Source organism: Anguilla anguilla, chromosome 5, assembly GCF_013347855.1.
Source record: "Anguilla anguilla isolate fAngAng1 chromosome 5, fAngAng1.pri, whole genome shotgun sequence".
NCBI classification, from domain to species: Eukaryota; Metazoa; Chordata; class Actinopteri; order Anguilliformes; family Anguillidae; genus Anguilla; species Anguilla anguilla.
Window position 1 is genome coordinate 48,877,061 of NC_049205.1, and position 23,900 is coordinate 48,900,960.

The 23,900-nt window shown below is 44.0% G+C and overlaps 1 protein-coding gene across 2 annotated transcripts; it reads left to right on the plus strand.

Moving 5' to 3' along the window:
- The first annotated feature begins 3,486 nt into the window (after positions 1-3,486).
- On the plus strand, positions 3,487-23,852 carry abhd2a (abhydrolase domain containing 2, acylglycerol lipase a). 2 transcript variants are annotated; one of them, XM_035417078.1, is made up of 12 exons: positions 3,487-3,690; positions 4,810-4,877; positions 6,747-6,845; positions 7,129-7,344; positions 10,617-10,792; positions 11,959-12,126; positions 12,560-12,743; positions 14,955-15,047; positions 15,373-15,474; positions 15,843-15,912; positions 16,494-16,578; positions 18,981-23,852. In XM_035417078.1, exons 4-12 carry the CDS (start codon positions 7,136-7,138, stop codon positions 19,187-19,189), a joined length of 1,296 nt encoding a protein of 431 aa, XP_035272969.1. In that variant the 5' UTR covers positions 3,487-3,690; positions 4,810-4,877; positions 6,747-6,845; positions 7,129-7,135; the 3' UTR covers positions 19,190-23,852. The 2 variants fall into 2 exon arrangements, with proteins under 2 accessions (XP_035272969.1, XP_035272968.1); XM_035417077.1 differs by lacking the exon at positions 4,810-4,877.
- Positions 23,853-23,900: the final 48 nt, after the last annotated feature.

Genomic DNA, 23,900 nt, shown 5'->3' on the forward strand with positions numbered 1-23,900 from the left:
CACAAGCAACTTCGTAATTTAAGTGAGTGAGTTGTGGGAAACCCTGCTTTTGTATGCTTATTAACACCCAGGTAGGCTTTTACAAAGCAAATAGCCTACCATACAGATACAGACCAATCTGGTGTGTGTTTGATATAAATGCCTGTGACCAGGTGGCTAGCCGCTTGGAGCATCCCCAAAAGAATGCTTCATGTGGATCAGTGGTAAGCAACCCTGTTTCTGGAGATCTACCATTCTGTAGGTTTTCATTCCAACCCTAACACCTCATTCAACAGCTAGAGATCTTGTTGCGCGGCTATTAGTAGAGCTAGGTGTGCCAACATTAGGGTTGAAATGAAAACCTCTAGGATGGTAGATCTCCAGAAACAGGGTTGGGTACCACTGATGTAAATGGTTTTCCACACCATCTAGTGTCACAAATCTCCAAATCTGAAGCCCTCTCCATAACATCCCTGGGTACCAACCCTCTTGTTTTTTCTTTAGATGGAATTCTGTAAACATATAACAGCAAACAAGCACATTGTTTGTTATAGCAACTCAGAGGCGGAATAACTGTAACAGCTGTTGTATTTATACAGATCATGTTTTTTGGTCCCGTAGCTAGAATACACTCTGAAAAACATTTCAAGTTAAAACTTTTTAAACTGATGTATGATTTCATTTATTGTAAATAAAAATTAATCCTTATTGATGAAAATTTCTTCCGGAACAGATTTTTACTTAGCTTGCTCAAAACAACAACAAAAAATATATTCATCCATCTGTCTATTATCTAAAGCGCTTATCCTGGTCAGGTTTGCGGAGAGTGCTGGAGCCTATCACAGCGTGCATTGGGTGAAAGCCAGGAATACACCCTGGACAGGTTGCCAGTACATTGCAGGGCACACACACCATTCACTCACACACTCTTTAAATATGTTACCCAAATTTTACATATATAGATCTGTCTGCCTGCCTGGCTGACATCTCAACTTGGATGGCCAGGCATCACCTGAAGCTCAACCTCAAAAAGATCAAGCTGCTGTTCATCCCCTACAAGACCTCCCTACTATGGGAGCTTTCAATCACTGTCGATGGCAGCACAGGGATTGCCTCTGACTCTGCAAAGAGCCTGGGGGTGGTCCTGGACAACCAACTGAACCTCAAGGAGCACATCAAGACAACATCACGGTCCTGCAGATTCCTCCTGTACAACAGAGGATTTGACCATACCTGATCATATACTCCACCAGGCCACTTGTCCAGGCTATGGTGACCTTCCATCTTGATTACTGCAACTTCATCCTTGCCAGCCTGCCAGCCTGTGCCATACAGCCACTACAGATGATTCAGAATGCTGCTGCCCGACTTGTCTTCAACCTTCCCAAATTCTCTCACGTCACTCCCCTGCTGAGGTCACTCCACTGGCTACCGGTTGCCGCCAGGATCTGGTTCGAAGTCCTGATCCTCGTCTACACTGCAGACAACAGGACAGCCCCTGCCTACCTACAGGACATGATTCAATCTTACATGGCAGCCTGACCACTTCTCTGCTGCAGCAGGGCAATTTGCACTCCCTGCCATCCGGGTGAATGGTTCTCGCCCGTCCATGCAGACTCTCCACCCTTGCTCTCCAGTGGTGAAACGAACTCCCTGTTCCTCTACGAACCGCTCAGTCATTGCCCATCTTCCGTAGTAGTCTAAAGATGCATCTCTTCAGACTGTTGCTGGACTATCACTATTCTGCACTAAACAAATCATTTATTTGTTTGTTTTGTTCTTATCATATATATATATATATATAATAAGAACGAAACAAACTTATTTTTTTGTTCTTTACAAGATATTTATAATTTAGAAAATTATAAACCAAATCTTTCATACGGTTCTAATGCTAATTCTACCACTAACTTGGTTTTTTTTTAAACGAAAAGGTTCTGAGAAGTGTCCACAAATACAGCACAGTACAATATTTATCAAATGAATGTCGCCTCCATGTGGACGGTTCCTTTTACCAAGCCGCCAGTCGAACAGTAGCCATTTCTTTGAGAATACAATACGTCACGATGTCGTGCCACTCTACGTAGTTCTCTGAACATACATAAATAACGTATATTGAAATAACCCCGTGGGATGAGAATACACCAGCCTTGTTAATTTGCACAAATCCAGGAGTAAATTAATGTTACTAATAGTCACGGATTATCCTAAATCATTTCGTTGTTTTTTACTCCAAACATACAGGAACGGTGTCCGGCATAGCAGATTTTTAGAAAATATTGATGTTTGTCTTGTAGAATACGAAAAATTACATTAAACCCACATTGGACATAGCCTCAAGGTTTTAGTTATCTAGTTGACTTTTCGGTTTTATTATGTGATGTAGTATATTGTGCAAGTAGGCTAGTATATTTTGGATAGCCTAGTTCAATCGTGTTAGAATTCAAGGTTGTTCTTAAAAAACTTTCAACTATATAGTGATGGCTTAGGTAAATCTTTTTTTTCGAGAACATTCCATTTCTGTAGTGTTTACCAAAACCAAATAGATTTTCTGACTGTGGCTGAATGTTTACGTTACGGACAACAAACATCCGAGGATTGTTCTTGATTGATTGTTTTGTAAATTGAAGAAGATGAACGGATATATTTTGTAACCAGCAGGCCCAGACTTGTTGTAGACAAAATTAAATAATCTCATTGCCATTGTCGGGGCAGGTTGTCCCATTGTCATGTGTCAATGTCATATGTCACTGACACATATGACAATCAAGGGCTGCAGAATTCTGGACGAGTTGGAGCAGCAGCGGAAAAATCAGGTAGACTGACAAGGAAATAAACTCTCACAAAGAAATCTTTGGCCACTTGTAGAATTACTTTATTTATTTTTTAGAGAAACAGACTTTAATAAACCTAAATTTCAACAGTTTTATATGGCAATTAGAATGGGAAAAGGAGTATGAGTGAAACTTATTTCTGAAAAATTTCTGACAAGTAAAAACTACAAATAACTGATATGGACAGGACTATAGTTTCTGGCCCACTGAAAATGTTTTAATTTATGCATTGACTAATATCATATTATACAACTGCTACGACGAATTGCCATCACAAACTACTAGCCTACGGTGTATCGAGAAATAGGCTAAATTTAAATTGCTCAAAGTTCATCCTAAGTAAGATACAGAATTCGGCCCAATTAATTGTTATAGAAAATAGAGATGCTAATAGTAAGTTCGATAAGGAAACAGTAATGATTTTGTTTTGGGGGGCCTACTTCCAGTCCACATGCCTACATGTTGCTTTTTAATATTTATATGGGTCTTAATGTGTACAGTTCTAGAGCATCGCAAAAACGTGACCCATCTGTAGATTCTATTGAAGGGGAGGACCATCAAACACTTTTCTCCTAACCAACCACAATGAAAAATTAAAATGGGGCGGGACGGTAGACATAAAGAAACGCCTCAAAATGATGTAGAATGACCATAGACCAATAGAAACGTACATTTAAAAAAGGTCGGCATCAGAATGGGAGAGGTTGTAGCTAGCGGGTAAAGCCAAGGCATCATGTCTCTGCATGTCTCCGTAAATTGAGAGTACACAAATGCCTTCTGGAATCTAGAAATGGCTAACAATGACGCTATCAACATATGAAAGAAAACCGTATGGAAAGACACGGATCGAGGTCTGAAATCCGTGAGGGAGAGCCAGGTATATTTTGTGTGGGTGTATTTTGTATCGTGCTGAACTCGGAGCGGAGCTGCGAGCTAGCTAACTAGCAAGCTAACGTTAGCCCGTTAAGCTAACGTTAGTTGCAACGTTATCTGAAAACATCTTAATGTGATAGTCCAATATTCTCGTTTTCATTTTCCTCAATTTGGGTAATTGGTTTAGCATGCTTGATATTAAGATTGCAAACATTTAAGTTTGCTACAGGCTATATGTTGACCAACGCACAAAACGTGTGTACGTTATTTTAAGTGGTTAGCTATCGATAGCTAATTATTAGGCAGCGGTGAATTGCATGAATAATGGTGATCTTATGTTGTTCGTTTGTTAGCAGTGCTTCGGCTTTGTAGGGATAGCCAATATTAAGTAGTCTAACGTTATAGTGTAGTCTAGTCGGTTTTGGGCCCTTTCTGTTGAGTAACACGGTGGATATCTAATAACGTTTTCCTGTACCGCCAGGTGGACATCTAACGTTATTCTAGCTACATAGCGATCTGAACTGTACCTGGACGTTAACTATCGGTGGAATGCTGGCCAGAGATTTTTGCTGCAATAATTTTCCTTATCACACTTGTTAGCTAACGTTAGACATTCCAATTAATGCATCTAGCGTGTTGGCCATTTTTCGCTGCTCAGCTGACAGAGAAAACGCCTTGCATTTTCTGGCGAATTAAGTTACTCATTTGCATGCCAACCTTACTAGTGTAAAATAGCTACGTTGGCTTGCTTACTAAGGCTGTGATTTGTGAATTAACGGTATAACTAGCCTGTATTTCATTTGGTTAAACTATTTTGCCAGAGTGATCTTGTTTATGCCGTTTAGCAGATTCTGTCGGGACATAGGTACGATAAGTAATGTTATTAATCTTCGTATTTTCTAGACGGGTCAGAAAGCCAGCCGCGTCATTTGCACAGTGGGGGAAATGACTGTGCAGACTTCCTTATTTGAATAACGTTACAGCAGGGAGCGAGATTGTGCTACTGTAAATTGGTAGCTATAGCTACAAACCCCGGATGATTTTGTTAGCTGAACACACAAACAAGAGGCGGGTTACGCCTCCAGACGCTAAGAAGCACTTGGTTTCTGTGTGGTTTTGACAGTTCGAGGTGTGTCACCAAAGATCTCGGAGGCCATTTCTATAGGCTTGCTGGCCACCTAAAACATTCAGGTACGTTGTTTTATTGCTGACTACTAGACGCAGAGCTGTCATTCGTCTTTGTAAATTGCATGTCTGGTGTCAGTGGCCAAGCGTAAGTTTGAAAATGGATACTTCTCCCGAGAAACTTTTACGAGCATGTACGATTTTTGGCGTTAGTTCTAGAACCCAACTTGTCTTCTCACGTGCACGACAGGGCTTGTTGTTTTGAGACATTGTTACATGTTTTTAAAAAATGTTCCAAATCTGTAAGAGAAATGGTTTTATTTTATGTGTATTTGTTTTATTTTCTGCTACGAGTTGTTAGCATAAATGTATTTTGAAAACGTGAAAGATACTTCAGTTTCATGCTCGACTTTTTCTTTTTTTTTTGCTTTTCACAGGTCGCTAAAATTGCATAGCCAAGTTAAATTATACTGGTACAAGCCAGTATTTGTACCAATATAAGTAAATTTGTACCATATATGAACAGTAACTATTTCGTGAGACAAGGTTCTTGAACAATAATGGGTCTTCTTCGGTCACTGCTTTCTCCTTAAGAGGCGGTCAGACAGATCTAATGTCTTGTCAAAAAAGGTTGCTTTGAATACTTTGTGTTAATCTTGCAGTGAGGTAACTGGTTAAAACTTGTTTCTATAGCCAGTGCCTCAATATTCAGTGTGGCACTGTGGAGAATAATAGGAGACAACTGTGGGTAGAGTGAGTTGAAGGCCTGCTGTTTATTTCATTTTTGTATGTAGCATATAGTTTGAGTTCTGAAGAAAATTGATCAGATCTATAGTGTATTGAAGACAGAATGAGGATATTTGATCCTTTTAATCCTTGTAAGTCACTAGCACTATAGGGTGTTGGTAGACTGTAGCATGCCACTTCTGCAAATTTTGATGTTTGGTCAGAACATTCTGTTCAATTCCTGTTTGAGAGCATGATTTACTTGTTGAATAGCAGATTGGTCTTTTAAAATGTAGGAATATCAGTTCTTTCACCATGTACGCTAGAGGTCTTATAAAATGTTGCCTAGCTCTGTATCCTCATAAAGATAAACCTCAATGGATTTTTAAAAATGTGATATGAGACGGCCTTACTTGGAGATATTGTTTGAGGGTTGTACGGGGATTGCCAGGGAGATAGGACCATGCTGTAAACTGGGCATGAGAGTCGGGGTGACTTTGAGGTAGACTTAGCCTAATTCTTTTAAAACTCACCATGCCTTGTGTGAAGTTAACCATTTAGGTCACGTCTGATTGAAATTACAACATAATTTTATATTCAAGGAGCCTTTTGATGTTTCTGCCAAGAGAAAAAGTGAACGTACTGGAGGTGTAACAAACTCCTACCTTAATGTATGTTTGCCTGTTTTCCTTGCCAGGCTAGGTGACAATACCAGGCTTGCAGAATGCCACAATTAACCATTTTTCCTCCCCATTGCTTCATTGTCATTGTCCCCTGGAATTTATTTTACATAAAACACAGATGACTATGGCATGGTTTAGTATGTCTGTGTAGAATACTTCTCAGAGTAATGACTATGGCATGGTTTAGTATGTCTGTGTAGAATACTTCTCAGAGTAATGAATATGAAGTACCGTTTGTATTGCTCTGAGGCTCAAGAAGACTGACAGAGTGTAGTAGATGCAGCTGTTTCTTTTACTGGTGGCAATTTAGTATTTGGTTTTAATTTGTTGCTGATTGTTGATGATTTGTTCAAGGGTAATTTTTAATGGAATTTCAATGATATGATAGAAGGGTTTGTATTCTGAATCTACAGAAAAATGGGGCGTACATTTGTAAAATGTTAATACTGAATATTTGTTCTGTAAGAATATCTGTTTCAATTTTTTTCCTTAATTAAACAGGACCAATTTTCTTTTTCTTTTTCAGATTTGACCACATCACTGTGACTCAGAAACTTTGCACAGGTCAAGAAGACTGTGGATGAGATAAGGTCTTATTTTTATATACAGGAAGTGAAGCCACGAGGTGAGCAAAGTCCTGTTTAAAGAATGGCGTCTGCTTGTGCTTGTTGCTTCCTACGTAGTAATTCAACCGTGTTTAGTCCGTGCATTATTCCAGTACACACAGCTGTCAAAACAGGTGGCAATTTGTACTGAATGTTTCAAACATTCATTCCTTTTCCTATATATGGATTTGAGATTGTTAGAGAACATCCATCTTTCGTTTTGTTTTGCGTTTTGTTTTTCTGGCTTTGCGCTGTCTGCAGCCGTTGATTGTTTAATGTAAGGTTTACTTTCCTGTCTCTCAGATCCACCATGAGTTCACACGAAGCCGAGGTGCACACCATTTCCCCCGAGCTTCCCGCCATGTTTGACGGGATGAAGCTGGCGGCGGTGGCCACGGTGCTGTACGTCATCGTGCGCTGCTTGAACCTGAAGAGTCCCACCGCCCCCCCCGAACTCACATACCAGGACACCCCCCTCGTCCGCTTCCTCTTAAAGTCCTGTCCACTCCTGACCAAAGAGTAAGCACTGTCTGATTGATAATTAAACAGCATAGCACAGCTTTCAATTCTCCAACTTCCAAAAGAAGGCACAGGTCAATTTGCTGAAAAATGGCTTGTTTTGAGAGGAAATGTGGAGATGTGATGGAAAATTAGCTATTTCTATTCTGCACACTTTTTCAGCTATAAAAGCTTTGGATTAAAAGATATATGTTGCGATTATATTGTATGAATTTATTTGCAATCAAATAAGATTAGTGTGAACACAGTGAATATGATTTAATTTGGTCTGTATTCCTTAATGAGCACCCTTGTGGATTTTGCGTGCTGTGGTTGTCTTTGGAGACTTTCCTGTGTTTGTCACGTTAACTTGTTTGTTTTGATATCTTGAAGTGTGATTCATGGTTATTTACAAAAGGCAATGGTTTCCCTTAAAATCTAAGTGATATTTGCTTGACTGTGTTTATCATATCAGTCTGAAGAAAAAATGAATGCAACGTTTGGTAGTGTTTATTTATAACTAATGAGTAATTGCCATCGAGCAAGAGACTTGGGATGTTCCAGCTTTGGATATATCTATGTAAAGCTGCTGGACTGCATTGCCCAATTTGTTCACTGTGAGTCTGAAATGAAGAGGTCTCTGCAAATACAGTCGAGGACTAATGAAAGGGCGCATTTTAAGGAATATTGTCATGACAAACATTTATGAATGTCAGTGGTCGGCAATCCATGTTGTTCATTTGCTTCCTGTTTAGTGACGTAGGCCTGCTCTCTGAGCAGACAGCAGGTCTTCTGTACTTTTCTCCGTAGTGCCTTGGAGTGGTTATTTAACACACGTGCTGCGTAGCTGTTTTGTGGTAGTTCTTCGTATTCCTTCCCTGTTTAAAGTGAAACAAGGCGCTGTTACGCAACGCCATTGTTTCCAGCGCAGTTGCCACATTGCAGGCTGATTCGCAGAAGCGATTACGAAGCCGCCTTCTCTCTGGTTCAAAGGTATTAAACTGGCTCAGAAGATGAACCTTCAACAGAATACTTATCTGGCCTTTCTCCCACAGAATACAGGGTGGATTAGTGGATTACTTCTAGAGTATTTATCTGTTGTTTCACGGTGCCGCCTCCTGAGAAAATGTTCAAATGGACGGTTTCTGGGCAAGGCAGAGCAGAAATGACACGATGGATACAAAAATGGGGAGCCGCTTTCAACTTTTTTTTTTTTTTTTTTTTAAGTCAACATGCTGCTAGCAGACAGGCCTCCTCCTAGGTTTCCTTCTCTGGGCCAGATCAAGGTGTGTCAGCCAGAAGCAGCTGGGGTGGAGTCATCCTCTTCCGCTGCCTGCTTCTTCTCAGATAGAAGGGCTGAGGTCCAGCAGTCCCCTCCACTGTGCGCGTGCGGCAGGTCGATATAAGCCAGCCGTGCCAGACCTCGTCTCTTCCTTTAGTGTTCACTACAGAATGTTCCAGAGCGCGTAGTTAGTCCAAGCTTCGTCGTTAATCATTTTATTTCTTTGAAGAACATATTAAAAGAAAATCTTGTTACATCAGTCTCGTGTTTCGCTGAGCGAAATTAGATTTTCTAGATGGTTCTAATCTTGCTTACCTTCAGCAGGGCAGAATGAGGTTTTCTGGGTGGTCTAATCATGCTTACCTTCAGCGGGGCTGAAGGAGATTTTCTGCTTGGATCTAATCTTGCTTACCTTGTAATGACTTAATTAAAACTGGGTATCCTCTTGTGTCCTGACTGGTTGCCTGGTTATGTAATTCTTACAAAATTGTCTTGACTGTTGCCCACTTACTTTTCTTGGCTGAATGGCAGTTTCAGTCATTTTTTTGAATTCTTAAGCTGTCACAGTACTTGGGAACTTGTCACCACAACCAATCTGTTGATTATTGACTTTTTTCATTGAATATTATAGCCTTATCAGATTAGTGACTTTGATATAGGATATTCATCTCTGAAAACTGTTGGAAATGACTGCGCAGGTGTGATGTTTTTTCATAATTCATGTCCCACTTTATATCATGTCCCCTCTCCAAAAGTTGAGCCTCGTGATTACGTTATAGATTCACGTTATCAGACATGGTAATAATGCATTTTGATGACTGTTCTCAGGAAAGCTTAACAAATTAGCTTGCTGTATTGTGCTTCGTTGTTAGGGGTGTTTTTGGCTGGGCACGATGTGTAGGTCAGGAATGTCCGCTAACATAAGAGGGTCAGGGCTCGGGTAATGCGGTTTCAGCTTCAGGGGAGCTGGGGTAAGACGAGGCATAGCCTAACAGTTGGCATGTCCGTGCACTTTGCTCTCTGCGACTGTTTACCGTCACAGCCTGTACCAGGCGGCCCGCGCGTGTCCTCTGCCGGATCCGCCCGCCCTTGGCCGCCCCCTCCCGGAGCGAGCGGCCCCAAATATCTCCTTTTATTTAATCGAGCGTGTTTTTATGGAGAGCCTAAGCTTCGCATTGCTGCTCGTGGCGATTCACAGGCGAGACCAGTAAGAACAATCGTGCTGAGATTTTCGAGGCCACACCGTTCTAAAAGAATTATCATGCGAGACCAGCGCTCTACCCTTCCCATCGCGTGTTTGAAGGTGAGCGAGAGAGAGAGAGAGAGCGGAAAGCCGATGGCTGGGATACGCACGCTAAAGAGCTCCAGTTTTGCAGTGCCTCGAATTTATTGGCCGGCCACGCTAGAGCAGCGGGCGACGAGCTGGCCCTTTAGGGTCACCTGACAGAACGATTAGCGTGAAATGTGCGATGCGTAGTGACTCGACTGCTCACACGGTGGACTCGCTGTGTGCTGCGATGCGTGAACTGAAGGAGCTGTGCGGCTTTCTAGAGCCACCCACTTTTGCGTAACTCCACGGGTGCCCGGAAATCCTTGCAGTTGTTGGGCTTTGTCGTTTTTTTTTTTCCCCCCCTCCCCAGTGACGCTATTGCAATCTTGGAATTTTTCTTTAGCTTAAAGGTCATGCTTATCTGTTCGGTCTGTCAACATTCCAGTGACACACTGTAACTTTGATCTTGGAACAGAGAACGAGTCCAACGCATACACAAATAGTCATTTGTCCCCTCTCAGGACCTGTAGAAATATCAGTGCACCTTCCCTGCTTTCAAAGGACCTGTTGTGTATTCTTCAGGAGCTACAACGCCCTGACGAAAATGCTGTTGTCTTTTCGGAATGAGCCTGAGCCAGTAATTCACACGTATTTCCAGTCATGTGTCTCTGCTGTCACAATAGCAGTACGATTATTTTCTCGTCTGTATACCTGAACAGTACAATGTTGTGCTTGTTTCAGGTACATTCCTCCGCTATTATGGGGCAAAAGTGGACACTTGCAGACAGCTCTGTACGGGAAGATGGGCAGGGTCAGTTCACCACACCCATGTGGGCTGAGGAAGTACCTGCCCATGCAGGACGGGGCTACAGCAACCTTTGACCTCTTTGAACCACTGGGGGACCATCATACAGGAGGTAAGGAGGACTTGAGGAAGCATTCATGCACTTATATTCATGGAAAAAGGACACGTGTTAAGTCTTTATATGTCTATAAGTCTACCAGGGGGTAAGTTTAGGGATTACTCTGAAGGAACTATGTTAACTCCTGTGCATGATGTAATACGACATGTGTTGCAAGCATGGAAACTGCACTACCAGGTATGGCAAGCACTGTAACATGTGCAAACACACATTAGCTAAATATTGACCGTGTCGTTCCCATTTTTTTTTTTGCCGTATTCTGTAATGTCAATTACACAGTGTTTTCACATCACAAGTGTGCTACTCCTTCAGTACACTCGGTGGCCCCAGCCAGAGATTACTTTGGAGACTACACCGTGAGACCCATGTGCAGCATGTTTACATATGAATTAGGATAGATAAATAAAACGTGCCCATCTTAACAGTCCTCACACGCAGGCACCACGGCATGCCGAGGGTAAAAACAAAAATTTATCGCCTCACAGGGGGTTCCAACTATTCCGGTAATATACGTAAAACCCCTCACGAGCGCCAACTCGTATTAGAATAGCGTTGAAGGGAGTGCGTTTATAGCAGCCTAGCTACAGGAAGTGACATACTGTACTCAGTCACCATTTGATCAGTCTTTCCAGCCGTGAACGTGAAGTGAATCTGTCCTGTTGATTCAAGATGGACGCACAGACCCTGTACATGTCTCCCTCAGGCAGCAGCTGGTTAACCTCTAGCGCCTGGTGAAAAGTTAGCGGTAATTGAACACTTGGCAAATGGTAACCAGAATGACCGTATTCCCAGAGGAACAAAGGCAATTGTGTTTTGCCCTTGTAGACTCCTCGTCATATTCAACTAATGACCAAGCCCTGACATGAACTAGCAATATCAAATCCATAGGGCTCAGCCTGCATTCATGGTAAATGATTTTACTGATGAAGTCAAGCATGCGCCTGTTTACTGGTGGGTCAAAACCAGTGCCTTTTTCCTAGTTATTGCAGCCGTATTTCTTACCCCTACATGAGGTCACCTATTGACTTTGTTTAAGGTGGAGCATTTGCATACACACATGCATTCCTCGTCATGGCTAGAGCTCTTGTTGTCTGAATGATTTGGGTACTTGCAAATGTCTCAGCGTACTGTTAGTCACTGTGGCATGTTTCTCTTTTCAGATGATGTTACCATGGTAATCTGTCCTGGAATTGGTAACCACAGTGAGAAGCATTATATCCGCACGTTTGTGGACTACTCCCAGAAGCAGGGCTACAGATGTGCAGTTCTAAATCATCTGGGAGCTTTGCCCAACATCGAGCTCACCTCCCCTCGAATGTTCACTTACGGTAGGGCCTTTTCCTCTTTAGGTTTACTTGTTCCATTTGTTGCTTTACAATAATGCTACAGTAAATTTATTTTTAGTAATGTCCTTTTATTAAACTGCTTAGAAACTGTGCATGCCACACAAAGGAATTCATGTTATGTTAATTCAACCTAATGGAGAAACAGTTATTGACAGGAGGGAAAGCATGGGAAATGGTAGGGTTTGGTGTTGTGTATTTAAAAATAGGCACACCTTTCAGTTCCATCAGTACCTACCAGTAAATGTATTGATCCAAATAATCTACCCTTTGAAATGCTTGGGGAGTTGTTTATGTGAAAATGTTTCAGAAAAATGTGTAGATGGCGGTGCAAAGCGCCCCCTCTCTGCGAGGAAGGGGACGCGAGCGGCCGTGTCTGATGCCCCGCCCCCTGCCCCTCCCCCTCCCCCCCTCGCAGGCTGCACTTGGGAGTTTGCGGCCATGGTGGGCTACATTAAGAAGACCTACCCCCAGACCCAGCTCATCGTGGTCGGCTTCAGCCTGGGCGGGAACATCGTCTGCAAGTTCCTGGGAGAGAACCGCGCCAACCAGGAGCGGGTGCTCTGCTGCGTCAGCGTGTGCCAGGGCTACAGCGCGCTCAGGTGAGCCCCCCGCCCGCCGCCAGCGGGTACACGGGGACCACACCGGTACCGCTAAAAGGGCTCCGGCCCAGTGCCCTGGTGCAGAGGAATCATTTCAGCCAATAAGCTGCAGTGTGAATGGGTGACATGTGAAAGGTGCACGCTTTGGCAGCACATACACTAAAATTGGAACGATTACTTGCGAAGGCTGTGCAGGTTGTGATGTGTAAAGTACCTGCCAAGAAAATTTAAATGCTGCCATTTCCTGCTTCGCTCTAACCACTTTACGGGAATCCTAGTAGGCTGCAGGGTACGTTTTGACTACCTGCTACTGTTGCTTTTGGTGTTGTATGAAGGGGTCTCTTTGGTGTCAGTAGGCACTCAGGGGTGCAGTGCCCTTTTACAGTGCCCAGCAGGTGAAGGAGATGGGACAATGTCAGTCTGAGCTGGGCCACTGGGCAGTGCCCATCTGCCCAGAGAGATGCCATGTTGATTCTCCTGCGTACTGTTTTGTGCCAGTCCAGTGCCCCTTACCAACCTCATCTTGGGTAGTACAGTAATTAGAACAATATCATGACAAAAAGACACGCCTCTTCATTCTGTGCAAGTCAAGGAGGAAGTCACCTGGTTTTTAGTGATGTACGGATATTTCATCAATTTAACACTTACTTTCCTTAAACTGCTAATTCAATTGTCAGTTTTAAAAGCACGATCCTGCAGCTACACCGTTAACTGTGTTTTTCTCCTCTTACCTGTTGGGCTTTAAAAGTGATTTGACTACCTACAGATGCTGTTGCTGTGCGTGCAAAACTATCTAGGCAGTGAAATCAATTGCAGTTTGTTCCCAGTTAAAGGTCTCGTGAAGTGTGTAAGAACATCTATTTTTGTGGCACAAATATATGTCATGCCATTGGCTAACGCCGTGATGAGGGGAGGGACCAGAGGAGTATGTACAGACAGAATGAAATCCATGAGTTCCACATTAGGCTGTCAAGAGGCTGCTTTCCATCTTGCTGAAGTATTTAGTGTTTAACTCCTCAGCTGTGTTAAAATGGCATTCTGTGTGCCTTGGGTTGTTTGTTTTCAGTTAGCTTCAAGCCTATGTACAGGAAGGCACTATCTTATGTGAACAGCAGTGCTGTGTTGCTATTTATCATAAACATGAAAAGTTCTGTCATTGCCACAGGCATGAATTTCTCTCAGCTATTTTAGGCTGAAGCAGAGTAGAAGTACTTTGTTTTAATCAAATTAAGTTTTTGGTTTTTGAATTGTGACCTCAGTAAGGTTATCGTAAGCGGTTAGTTTTGTAAAACTCTCAAATGGAACAATGTAAGGTAAATAAAGGCATTCATTTTTGTGTGGATTTGCAAATTATTTTATCCCATGACTTTTTTATAGTAGTTGATTTTAGCTAATTACCCTATTAGCCTATTACCTCCCCAAAAAAACTAACGCTGACTGGATTTGATGTCCTGACCACCTGTTCAAGTTTAATACGGGCACACAGAAATAGAGCATGACACAGCGACTTTTAATCTGGAAGCAAAAAACACTTTATGGGTTTGGAACTGAGCCGATGGGCGTGTCTGTCCGAGGCCACGCCCCCCTGCAGCCTGAACAGAGCGGTCACAGTCCGGCCCCCGCTCTTGGCTGGAATGTGGAACAGCCTCTCCGGAGAGTCAGCAGGCCAGGGCAGGCTGTGTGCCAGAGCAGCAGACGCACCCACCGTTTCCTCCACTGCTGGCTTTATAGTCCCTCTATGTAGGGCACTGCTAAAGCAAGCCTACTTTTTTTTTTTTCCCCCTTGTTCTGTCACCGTCGTCACTGGCACCATCTGTTGAATCTGGTTCAGGGCTGTCTAGACAGACTGTTACATCCCTTGACTTGACAGTCGCTTGGACATATCTACATATTTCTCACCAAACATGCGGGTGTACGCACAGATTTATTTTATTGTAACGCTGGGGGGTTTTCAGCTGTGACAAGATTGCATCATTTCAGCTGTCCATGATAAATAAGATGCCTGGTATGTGGGGGAAAAAATGAAATGCATTATAATCTGTATTCAGTCAGTCATTGTTATGGTCTAACCCCCTCAGACGTAATTGTACCAAAGCCAAACATGCATAGCCTAGTGCAGACGGTCACAGGCGTCCATCAGTGAAGCGTGGGATTATCAGGCCGTCGGTGGGGAGCAGAGCGCTCACTTCCTGTTTTTCTGTTGCGACTCAGGGCCCAGGAGACCTTCCTGCAGTGGGACCAGTGCCGAAGGTTCTACAACTTTCTCATGGCAGACAACATGAAGAAGATCATCCTCTCGCACAGGTAGATCCACCCCGCCTGCAGCCTGGGAGACATTAGTCAACAACTCCCCCCACCCCGCCCCATGGCATACCCATCTCCCAGCTGGGAGAGTGATGAGAAAAATAACCGCGCGCCAGTTCGTAAGCCTGAGCCTCTCATTCGCGCTGAATCTGAGGCTAATGGCTAGCCGTTTGGGCTGCAGTAGTGAATTGGAAAGCTGGATGTTTACAGTGTTGAGGCAGTGAAATGAGCGCGTGCGCTAGCTGGTGAGACCGATCCACAGAGCGCAGCGCTCTCTCTCTCTCTCTGTGTGCTGGAGGGTGACTGTGTTCTCTGTGTCTGACAGGGGCAGCCTGTTTGGGGCCGGCTCCGGCAAGATGCAGGACGCCGATCTGAGCCGGCTGTACACCGCCACCTCCCTCATGCAGATCGACGATAACATCATGAGGTAAGGGCCGCGCCCGGCAAGGCAGACGCTAACTGCCACCGCCTCTGTCTCCCTTTAGTGTTATTAGTGTTAACGATAGCGTTAACCTCATTGACTGCCGCTAACCGTTCTGCATGTTTTAGAGTTCAGAAGTTAGCGAGTACGAATTGCTCTTCTTAGAAAGCATTCCATGCACACACACTCCCTCTCTCTGCCTCTCCCTCTGTCTGCATATTTATGCACTGTGTATCCACAGTACAGCAGGAAGTCGCCTTTCACTGTTGGCACTTGTCCCAACGAACAGTTTGCATATTTAAAACAACAGGTCTCCCGTCTCTGCTGCCAAGCCGTTTTCTGTGCACTAATCTGCCTGAATATCCGTTTGCTAGAAAATTCCACGACCACGGCTCCCTGAAGGAGTACTACGAGAAGGAGAGCTGCGTGCATTACATTCACAACGTGAGTAAAACCGGGACATTATCGCACGTTTATTTCAGCTGTGTGTGTGTCTGGCCTTCTTTTTGGTCCCTTTGCAGTTGTATTGTAGCAAACTTACACTAGTCTAGAGACATTTTTATAGTGCATTAAAGAAAAAGATGCCCAATGCGCTTCAAGCCAGCTATATAAAAGAGGACTAAATAGGTGCTGAGCAGCCAGGACAGTCTTTGCTGGGAGTAGTCTGAAATAAGGAAGGTTTGAGCTCAGGGCAAGACACTTCTGAGGAACACGTGGCAGACGTCGAAACGCCAGTTTTCCCTGTTCATTAAACTTTCTTCTCTGAGCTGTTTGTGCTCCAGTGTCCCTTATTTTGAGCAAGTCTCAGTGAAGTTGTCCGGGTAAGGTGTCCTTTATTATTATTTTTTAAATGCCTATCATGTTACAGCTGATCCTCACAGCTTATCTTTGCCGTTTATATTTGCTTTTTAATCAGTTGAAGTAATGCTTGTTTTATGTGCGTTCAAATGTAGTTGTGACTGTAATGCGGTGAATTTAACATCATGTAATATGTGTACGTTAAGCATATTCCCTGCCTGTCACAGGTCAATGTGCCGCTGCTACTGGTGAACTCTGCAGACGACCCACTGGTGCACCAGTCCCTGCTGACGATACCTCGCACACTCGCAGGTACCGCATGTTCTCATTACTGTCACCCTTTGTGATGAAGTCATTTATTCTGCGGGGGTGTTTGTGATGACGGTAACTCGATGGTAAGTTCTGCTCCATGGGAGAGGAGTAAGCACTAGAAGTGGGGAAAGGTTAGCGGAACGGGCGGGGCTGTGATGCACCCTGGCAGGAGAGCATGAAGGCCGACCTTTGACCTTTGCTCCCCTGGGGTCGGCTGTCATTAGATCAGAGGGGGAAAAATAGAGCGCGCACATGTGAGTCCTGAGCCCGGACTGGGGTAGGAATGTGTGGCGTGACTCGCCTGAACAGAAGAACAGACGGACCGAAGGGAAGGAATGACTCCCTCGGTGTTGAGCACGTTCCTGACTCTACGTGTGAGTTGTGGCCTTGGCCTCTCCGGCTGTGCCGAGGCGGTCTGCGGGACGTCGTAAACAAACGGGGCCAAAGCCAGCACCCGACGCCCGCGCGCTCTCCCCCTCCCGGCCCCGCCCAGGCGCTCCTGTTGCCAGGCAGCCTTCGTGTGTCCCAACACTGGATTGCTACCCAGCCAAATGCCTCACGCCCATGCATGTGCCTGTGAGTAATGAGTTCTCTTAGTTCTCTGGGACCTCTAACAGCTCACGGATAGGTGCAGACACGCCCGTTTCTTTGTGTGCCGAGCGGGCGGGCCGGGCGGAGCAGCCCTTCTGGGGCCTCAGGAATGTGTCTTTCATCACCGCTTTCTCTCTTCTGCTCTCCTGTCTCCCTCTGACACTCCTCCTGACTTCGTCTAATGTCAGATAAGGGCCACCCTCATTTTGGGTAACTATTCGTTACCGTTGGAGTCACCTGTGATTCCTTCCTCGAGTGGCCTGTGTGCCGGTGGGTGGAGTCTGCCTCCTCCTCACAGGAGCTCTTACTGTTAGGGGCCCAAAGTGTTAGGGGCATTTCCATACCTTCATGACTGTAGTGTGCCTTAGTGAAAGAGGCAACAAAGACTTTGCCTTTGACATCGAATAATAATAATCAATAATAGTTACATTTTTTTAACATACTTTTTATTTCTTACTAATTATTGAAAATTTAGAAATAAAATGTCATCACAATAACTGCGGAGAGTGCTTCTAACGTGCACAGCAGACGTCCTTGAGCCGGATTTAGGATTACCTCATTGTTGTAATGATCTGGAGAATTACATTGTTGGAGGCTCGTGTAGGAGAGCTGGCTGCGGCTATAATTAGACGGCGTCTTTTAGCCTTTATCATCTCCACGCCGACGCGCAGCATTCGCTCCAGTCCGCCTGATGCTCCTGCGCCCCGCCCTCCGAGCCGAAGCCATTAGCCACGTCTGTCACCGGCGGCCGCGGGGGCCGAGGGCTCCGATGTCTGGGCGCGCCAGCTGTCTGTGCGTGTGCCAGTTCTGTCACACGCACAGGGGAAATGAAGGCTCTCGCAGGCGGCCATTACGGCTCCGCTGTCACACTTTTCCCCCACTAACCCAGTTTGCATGGAGTTTGGGTACCCGGCTCAGGGGAACGGGAGGGAAAGTGGCAGGGCTCCCGCGGGCCTTCGGAAAGCGCCGGAAAGTTTTGAAAGCGCTAGGATTTTGAACGCTGGAAACGGCCGGCTCGAATCGGTCACTGGCACTTGAATTGAAGTGTTTGAATCATGCAGGTGTCCTTGAGGGTAATTGAGTTTTCTGCCGATGTGTGCGCAGTTTATACGTGCCACAATAATGGAAAGGCGGTCTGCTAAATCCAATGACATTGTGCTTTGAAAAACAGTCTCCCGTTAATAATCTGGGTATAGTGTGAACTGATTACATGTAGCTTGCAGTACGCGGTAAGAGAATTCCTGTATTTAACAAACAACGCTCTTTAATATGTTTAAAGATGTCCTTGATGGTCTTGGGAGTGTGATTGAATTTTGCCGTTTCCCTGTCTGAGTACAGTGAACAAATTTTGCCAAATGGAGGTTGGTCTGCTCTCCTTTAAAGATAAAAGTATAAAATGCTATAGAAACCCCCACCGTAGTGTGTATGATAGAGCTGTGAGCTGGTGAGAGAGTGCGAGGCCATTGGCGTAGAGAGCTGACTGCAGAGGCACCGCAGGCCCGAAAAGCACAGCTGCGCTGCCTGGCTTTAAGTGCTGTAATTAGCCAGACGGCGAGAAAAGGACAGTCCTGCAGTCAAAGAGTTATTGGGTATCGGGGGGGGGGGGGGGGGGGCTGGAGAGTTTGTGCTGATGGTACGGGCGCAGTGTCAGCTTTCCGAGTCACACCCGTCACCTCTGCGTGGAGACGGGAAGCGCGGGTAGCGGGGCTGCCTGACTCAGCGGGACCCGCGGCCGACGAATGGGACGGTCTGCCCGTGGAAGTCACCCCTGCCGATACTTATCCCCCCCCCTCCCATCCCCTCCCCCGCAGAAAAGAAGCCCAACGCCATTTTTGCGCTGACGCTGCACGGGGGCCACCTGGGCTTCTTCGAGGGGGCGGTGCTGTTCCCGCAGCCGCTCACCTGGATGGACAAAGTCATCGTGGCCTACACCAACGCCATCTGCCAGTGGGAGAGGCAGAAACCGCCGTGCCAAAGCGCTACCCAGCCGGAGAAGCCCTGCTCGGAGGAGAAACCTTAACCCCGCCCCCCACACACCCCCCCGCCTCGCGCACCACACTTCACTCCCCACACCGACTCCGCCTTCTCACCACTCTCAGCCTATGAGCAAGGGACTGCAGCGGTCTGTTTTTGCTTTTGTTTTTTTTGTTCTGTTTTTGTTTTTTTTGATCATGGAAACCTCTGCTTTTAACACATGTACACGTGTACAAAGGGAAAAGGACACATTCAGTAAGAACTCTGATTGGTTAAAAATGAAGAGTGGAGGTCATGGTCAGAATTTTTTGCTGGTTGGTTTTTGACATGGCGTTCTACTACAATCAGCAGGCTTGGCCCAGTATAATGCGAGAGCGGGGGAAACATCTTACATAATGTATGACCTACAGGCCGGCTCTTCACTGCTAACCTGAGGCCTGGGCTTCGAGTCAGCAGTACAGAGCTCCTCTTCATGCCTTTATGTAATACGCACAGCATGAATGATCTGCTGGACGTGGCTGGAGTGTCGTCTGGCTGTTACCGGAATGTTCAGTCCTAGTCCTTGAGGGTCAGTAACCTGCAGACCTTTGAATTTGCAGATGACTTTCATCTTGTGCACAGGATAAGTTCACTTCCTGTCCAAAATAACAAAGCAAAGCCAAATGAGGGTGAAACGGCACTGTAATACTCCTGGATTAGAATGCCCAACCCCCTGCTTTAAACCATTCAAGACCATGTGGGTTATTGAGGGGGTGAATGGCCTTTTTCCATTCATGGTTTACCTCTTTTTTATGGCATGTAGAGCAGTTTTATTGTTTGTTTTGCACAGTTCAGTCCAGGGTCTAAGTGCTAACTGCAGGGTCATTACCTCAGCCTCACTCGGGCTGTGACTGGGGTGGGGGCTGTTTCCACGAGTAGACTGTTAGTCCTGTTCTTGCTCTTAATTATGGATGAGCAATTATGTAGAATTTCAAATTGAAGACCCAGGTAATGGACCCTGCACAAAAAACCTATCCATTTGGAGTCTGGTAGCCGGCTAGAGTTGAAGGCACCGCCTGCGTGTGGCTGGAAGCAGTGGGAGGGGAGATTCCGGTGGGTAACCAGGCCTGAACTGTGCTCGCAGCTAACCGGGTCCATGGGCATTCCGTTTATCTCTGCAGTTTGTCCCAAATCGCGCTTAAATCACGCTTAAAATGCACTTTATACTTTATACTTTATATGCCACATTTTATTTTACGTGCACCTTTTTTTTATAAGTATTGGAAAAACTTTGTTTATTTTTCGATCATTAATTGTTTTGTTCGGATTTTTACTGATTTAGAGATTTTGGTTTGAATTGCAGTAGTAAAGTTGATGTGATTTGGAGAATGTGCGAGAGGGAGAGTATCTTAAACCCAAATGGGTTTAATAACTGCAGTGATCCCCTTGTCCTCCCATGGATCATTGCATCAAATTTGCCTCAAACCTTATTCTATTTTTTATTATTTTCCCTCCTTTTTGCTCTGTGCTTAAGGGCTCCATCGAACATCCAGCTCGGTTCTGTGTCGGAAGTAACAGGAGTGGCGTGTGGGTCCTCAGCTTGCTGCAGTGTACAGGGTACTGTCATACCAGCCTGAAAACTGTCGAAGGGAGGCTTTCTCTAAGGAAAATCAATCCTACACGTGATTTAGTTTAATCTCGCAGGCTGTTCGTCTACAGTCAGAAGTAATGTACAACACGTGTCAGCACTTAATTTGAACCATCGGTGTCTCTTCCTGAACCAACATCCGTCTCTTACATGGGGCTGTGCGGTGCATTATGGCACTGGCTGTAGATGTATCAGTGGATTCAGACCTGTGCTTAAACATTTGGCTTAACCTAGTATGACCAACTAAATTGGCTGAATTATATTAGTCCTTTTCAAGAACAAACGTTTTAACAGGGATCGTATTGGAAAAACTTCTTAAATCAGCTGTTAATATGTTGAGCGGTTATAAAGTGTCTGTCGGTGGGGAGATGTAAATGGCCCGTTTTTGGCCGTAAACGCATTCATTTCTTTTCTAGAACTTCCAAGAAGCGGAAAAATGTCCCTGAACTTAATTCCAGAACTCCCCATCTGTCAAATCCTTCAGAAAACCACACTTTTTTTTTTTTTTTTTTTTAGTGTGGAATGCATGCCTCGACAAACTCGTGTTTTGCAGTAGGCTGTGTCGGCATGTACCGGAATGTCCGTTGGTGATAATAAGAGAGACACTGTGATGTATTTGAATGTCGTTACAGGAGGGCATTTCCATCTGTTTAGTGAACGAATTAGTAGTGGATCCAAGGCCCCGAACTGGAGGCTCGGCAGTGAAGTGCTGAGCCGCGCGCGTGGTTATCGGAGATAAACGTTAGCGGTAGCGTGTGTAGAAAAGCCGCCGTTTTCCCCCATGGCTGCCCTCACGTGCTGTGTCCTGGTTTGGAGATGTGTAATTCTCTGCTGATAGCCTGAACGGCAGGGGCTGTTGTTTACTGCCAGCGTCTCCCTGCGGACGTCAGCTCCCAGGTTACTTTCTGGAGAGATCGCTTATATGTATTACGTACCGTGTCTTAATGCCTTTGTTTCGTTTTATGTATACGTGAAAGGGTAACTTTATTGTACCTTACTCCTCCCCTCACACATGTTACGTTGATCGGATGTGTCTGAAAGAAGAAGAGGGATAAGCACTTAGACAATCTATTGTGTAAAACCAAAAAAAAGAAGGTATTTCTGGCTTATAGATGGATCTGCAAGTTTAGTGAAGGTCCTCCGTTCTCTGATTTTACAGCAGTCTGTGAACCGAATGGTTTCTGTAAATGTGATATAGCATTTTTCATTTTGTATATTAAAGTTGAATAAAACAATATTCAGTTTACAGCAATGATCTTCAGTGTGGCAACAGTAACAACAATGCACCATGGGGAAAAAAAAGATTTTTGGAGAATTTTTAAAGCAGATATGGACCTTCTGTAAGGAGCAGCCAGCTTCTAATCTCTTTAATCTGCTTGGCCTGATTGACAGCCCATTTCCTGTCTCAGTGTCAGGATGTTTGAGTCTTGCATAATTATATCACACTTTGCTTTAGGTTACTCTGAATTTGTACTTCCACACTGCTGCATTTACCACAATAGACTGACTGTGTTCTTCTGTGTAGCAGCACCGCCCTCTGCGGTCAAGCAGTGGAACTGTTGACTGAAGATACATATAGGACAGAGTTTGCCAGGTGCCTCCTAGTTACATAAAGACAATTGACTGGAGCAGGTTTTCACACCCAAGTTTTACTAGCAAACTGAATTAAAATATGCTTTCAGTTTGTAAACTGAATAACCGTAGTCTGTCAGTGAGGTCATTTTATTTGATATTTTATGGTATGGCTCTGAAATGACCAAGCAGATTAAAACTTACTTGCTCTTATACCAGCACAAAGCAAGGCTTTCCTGTACTTCCTGTTATAGAGAAATGCATTATGCCTTTTTTCATTCAACTTTGCACAAAAATACAAATTTTGGATGTATATCTCTGCTTCAGGCTAGTTCCAACAAGATGTGTTGTCCTCAGACTTTATTTTTTATGGTTTTATATTTTATTATTATGTTATTCTATGTGTGTATGCTTTGGAGTGCAAGTTCAGACAAGTTATGGGTGTATGTTTCCATCATATCACCACTCAGTCGTTGAATTAAATGTCAGCCATCACTGTAATGTGGAAAAATGGGGATTTTGGGACTTTGATGAATACTTACTCGGTGAACATGTACATTGGGGACCAGAGGCAGTGTGTTGGTGATTGTGGATAATATTGTTAAATTGATTTTTTCAATTAATCTAAAGGAAACTGTTCTTGGGGGGAAAAATTGTGGAAACTTCTTGACTCAAATGTTAACATTGAAAATGTAAAATACGTGCAGTTTGATTTACTTCATATATAAGTGGTTTCCAAAATGTTAGTTCAGTTTCTAAAAAGTTGTCATCGTGTGATACTATGTTCCAATTAACACATGAAAGTGGTGAAAATTATTTTCTTGACTGCCACTGTATTATTAATCTGGAATTTTATACAAGGGACCATCATTCTAAATGTATTCCAGATGATATTTCTGGTATTTCATACAGACCATTTAATGTTTGATAACCAAATGATTGGATTGTACCATTTGAGGTTGCCAGGGAACTAGAGGGAGCATTTGCTATAATTGGTATATCAACATCTGGTTCCTTCAGTTTAAAAACTAAGAACTGTGATTTATACACTTCTTACCAGCACTTGACAAACCCCACTCATGTCACCAGTGGAGACTGAGGTGAGTTACAGGTCTATTTTGGAAGGTTAATTTGACCCATTAAAAAAAAAAAAAAAAAAGAATCTTTTAAAAATAAGAACGCCTTCTGCACTGTCCTGGACATCTCCAAATTTCAGCACAGATTTCACTGAGGTATTGGAGCAGGGTTTTTCCAGAGTCAAACACAGTGATTTATTTTATCATTGTTTGCTCCATTAACATTTATAGCTTTAATTTTTTTGTGTTTACAATACATATAAATGTATGCTTCATTTTTTTGGTCATAAAAATATAATTTGACACTGTTGTAACCATTACAGTACACATCCAGCTCACTTGTGTGGTTTTGTTGGGGGGTAAAAACAATGGTGAGTGATGTAATATTTTAAGGAAAAAAAAAATTGTGTTTCAAAATAAATTATTTTCTTGTATATTTGTGTCACGTTTTTATTCTGTCTACCTTCATGATACCAAGAAAT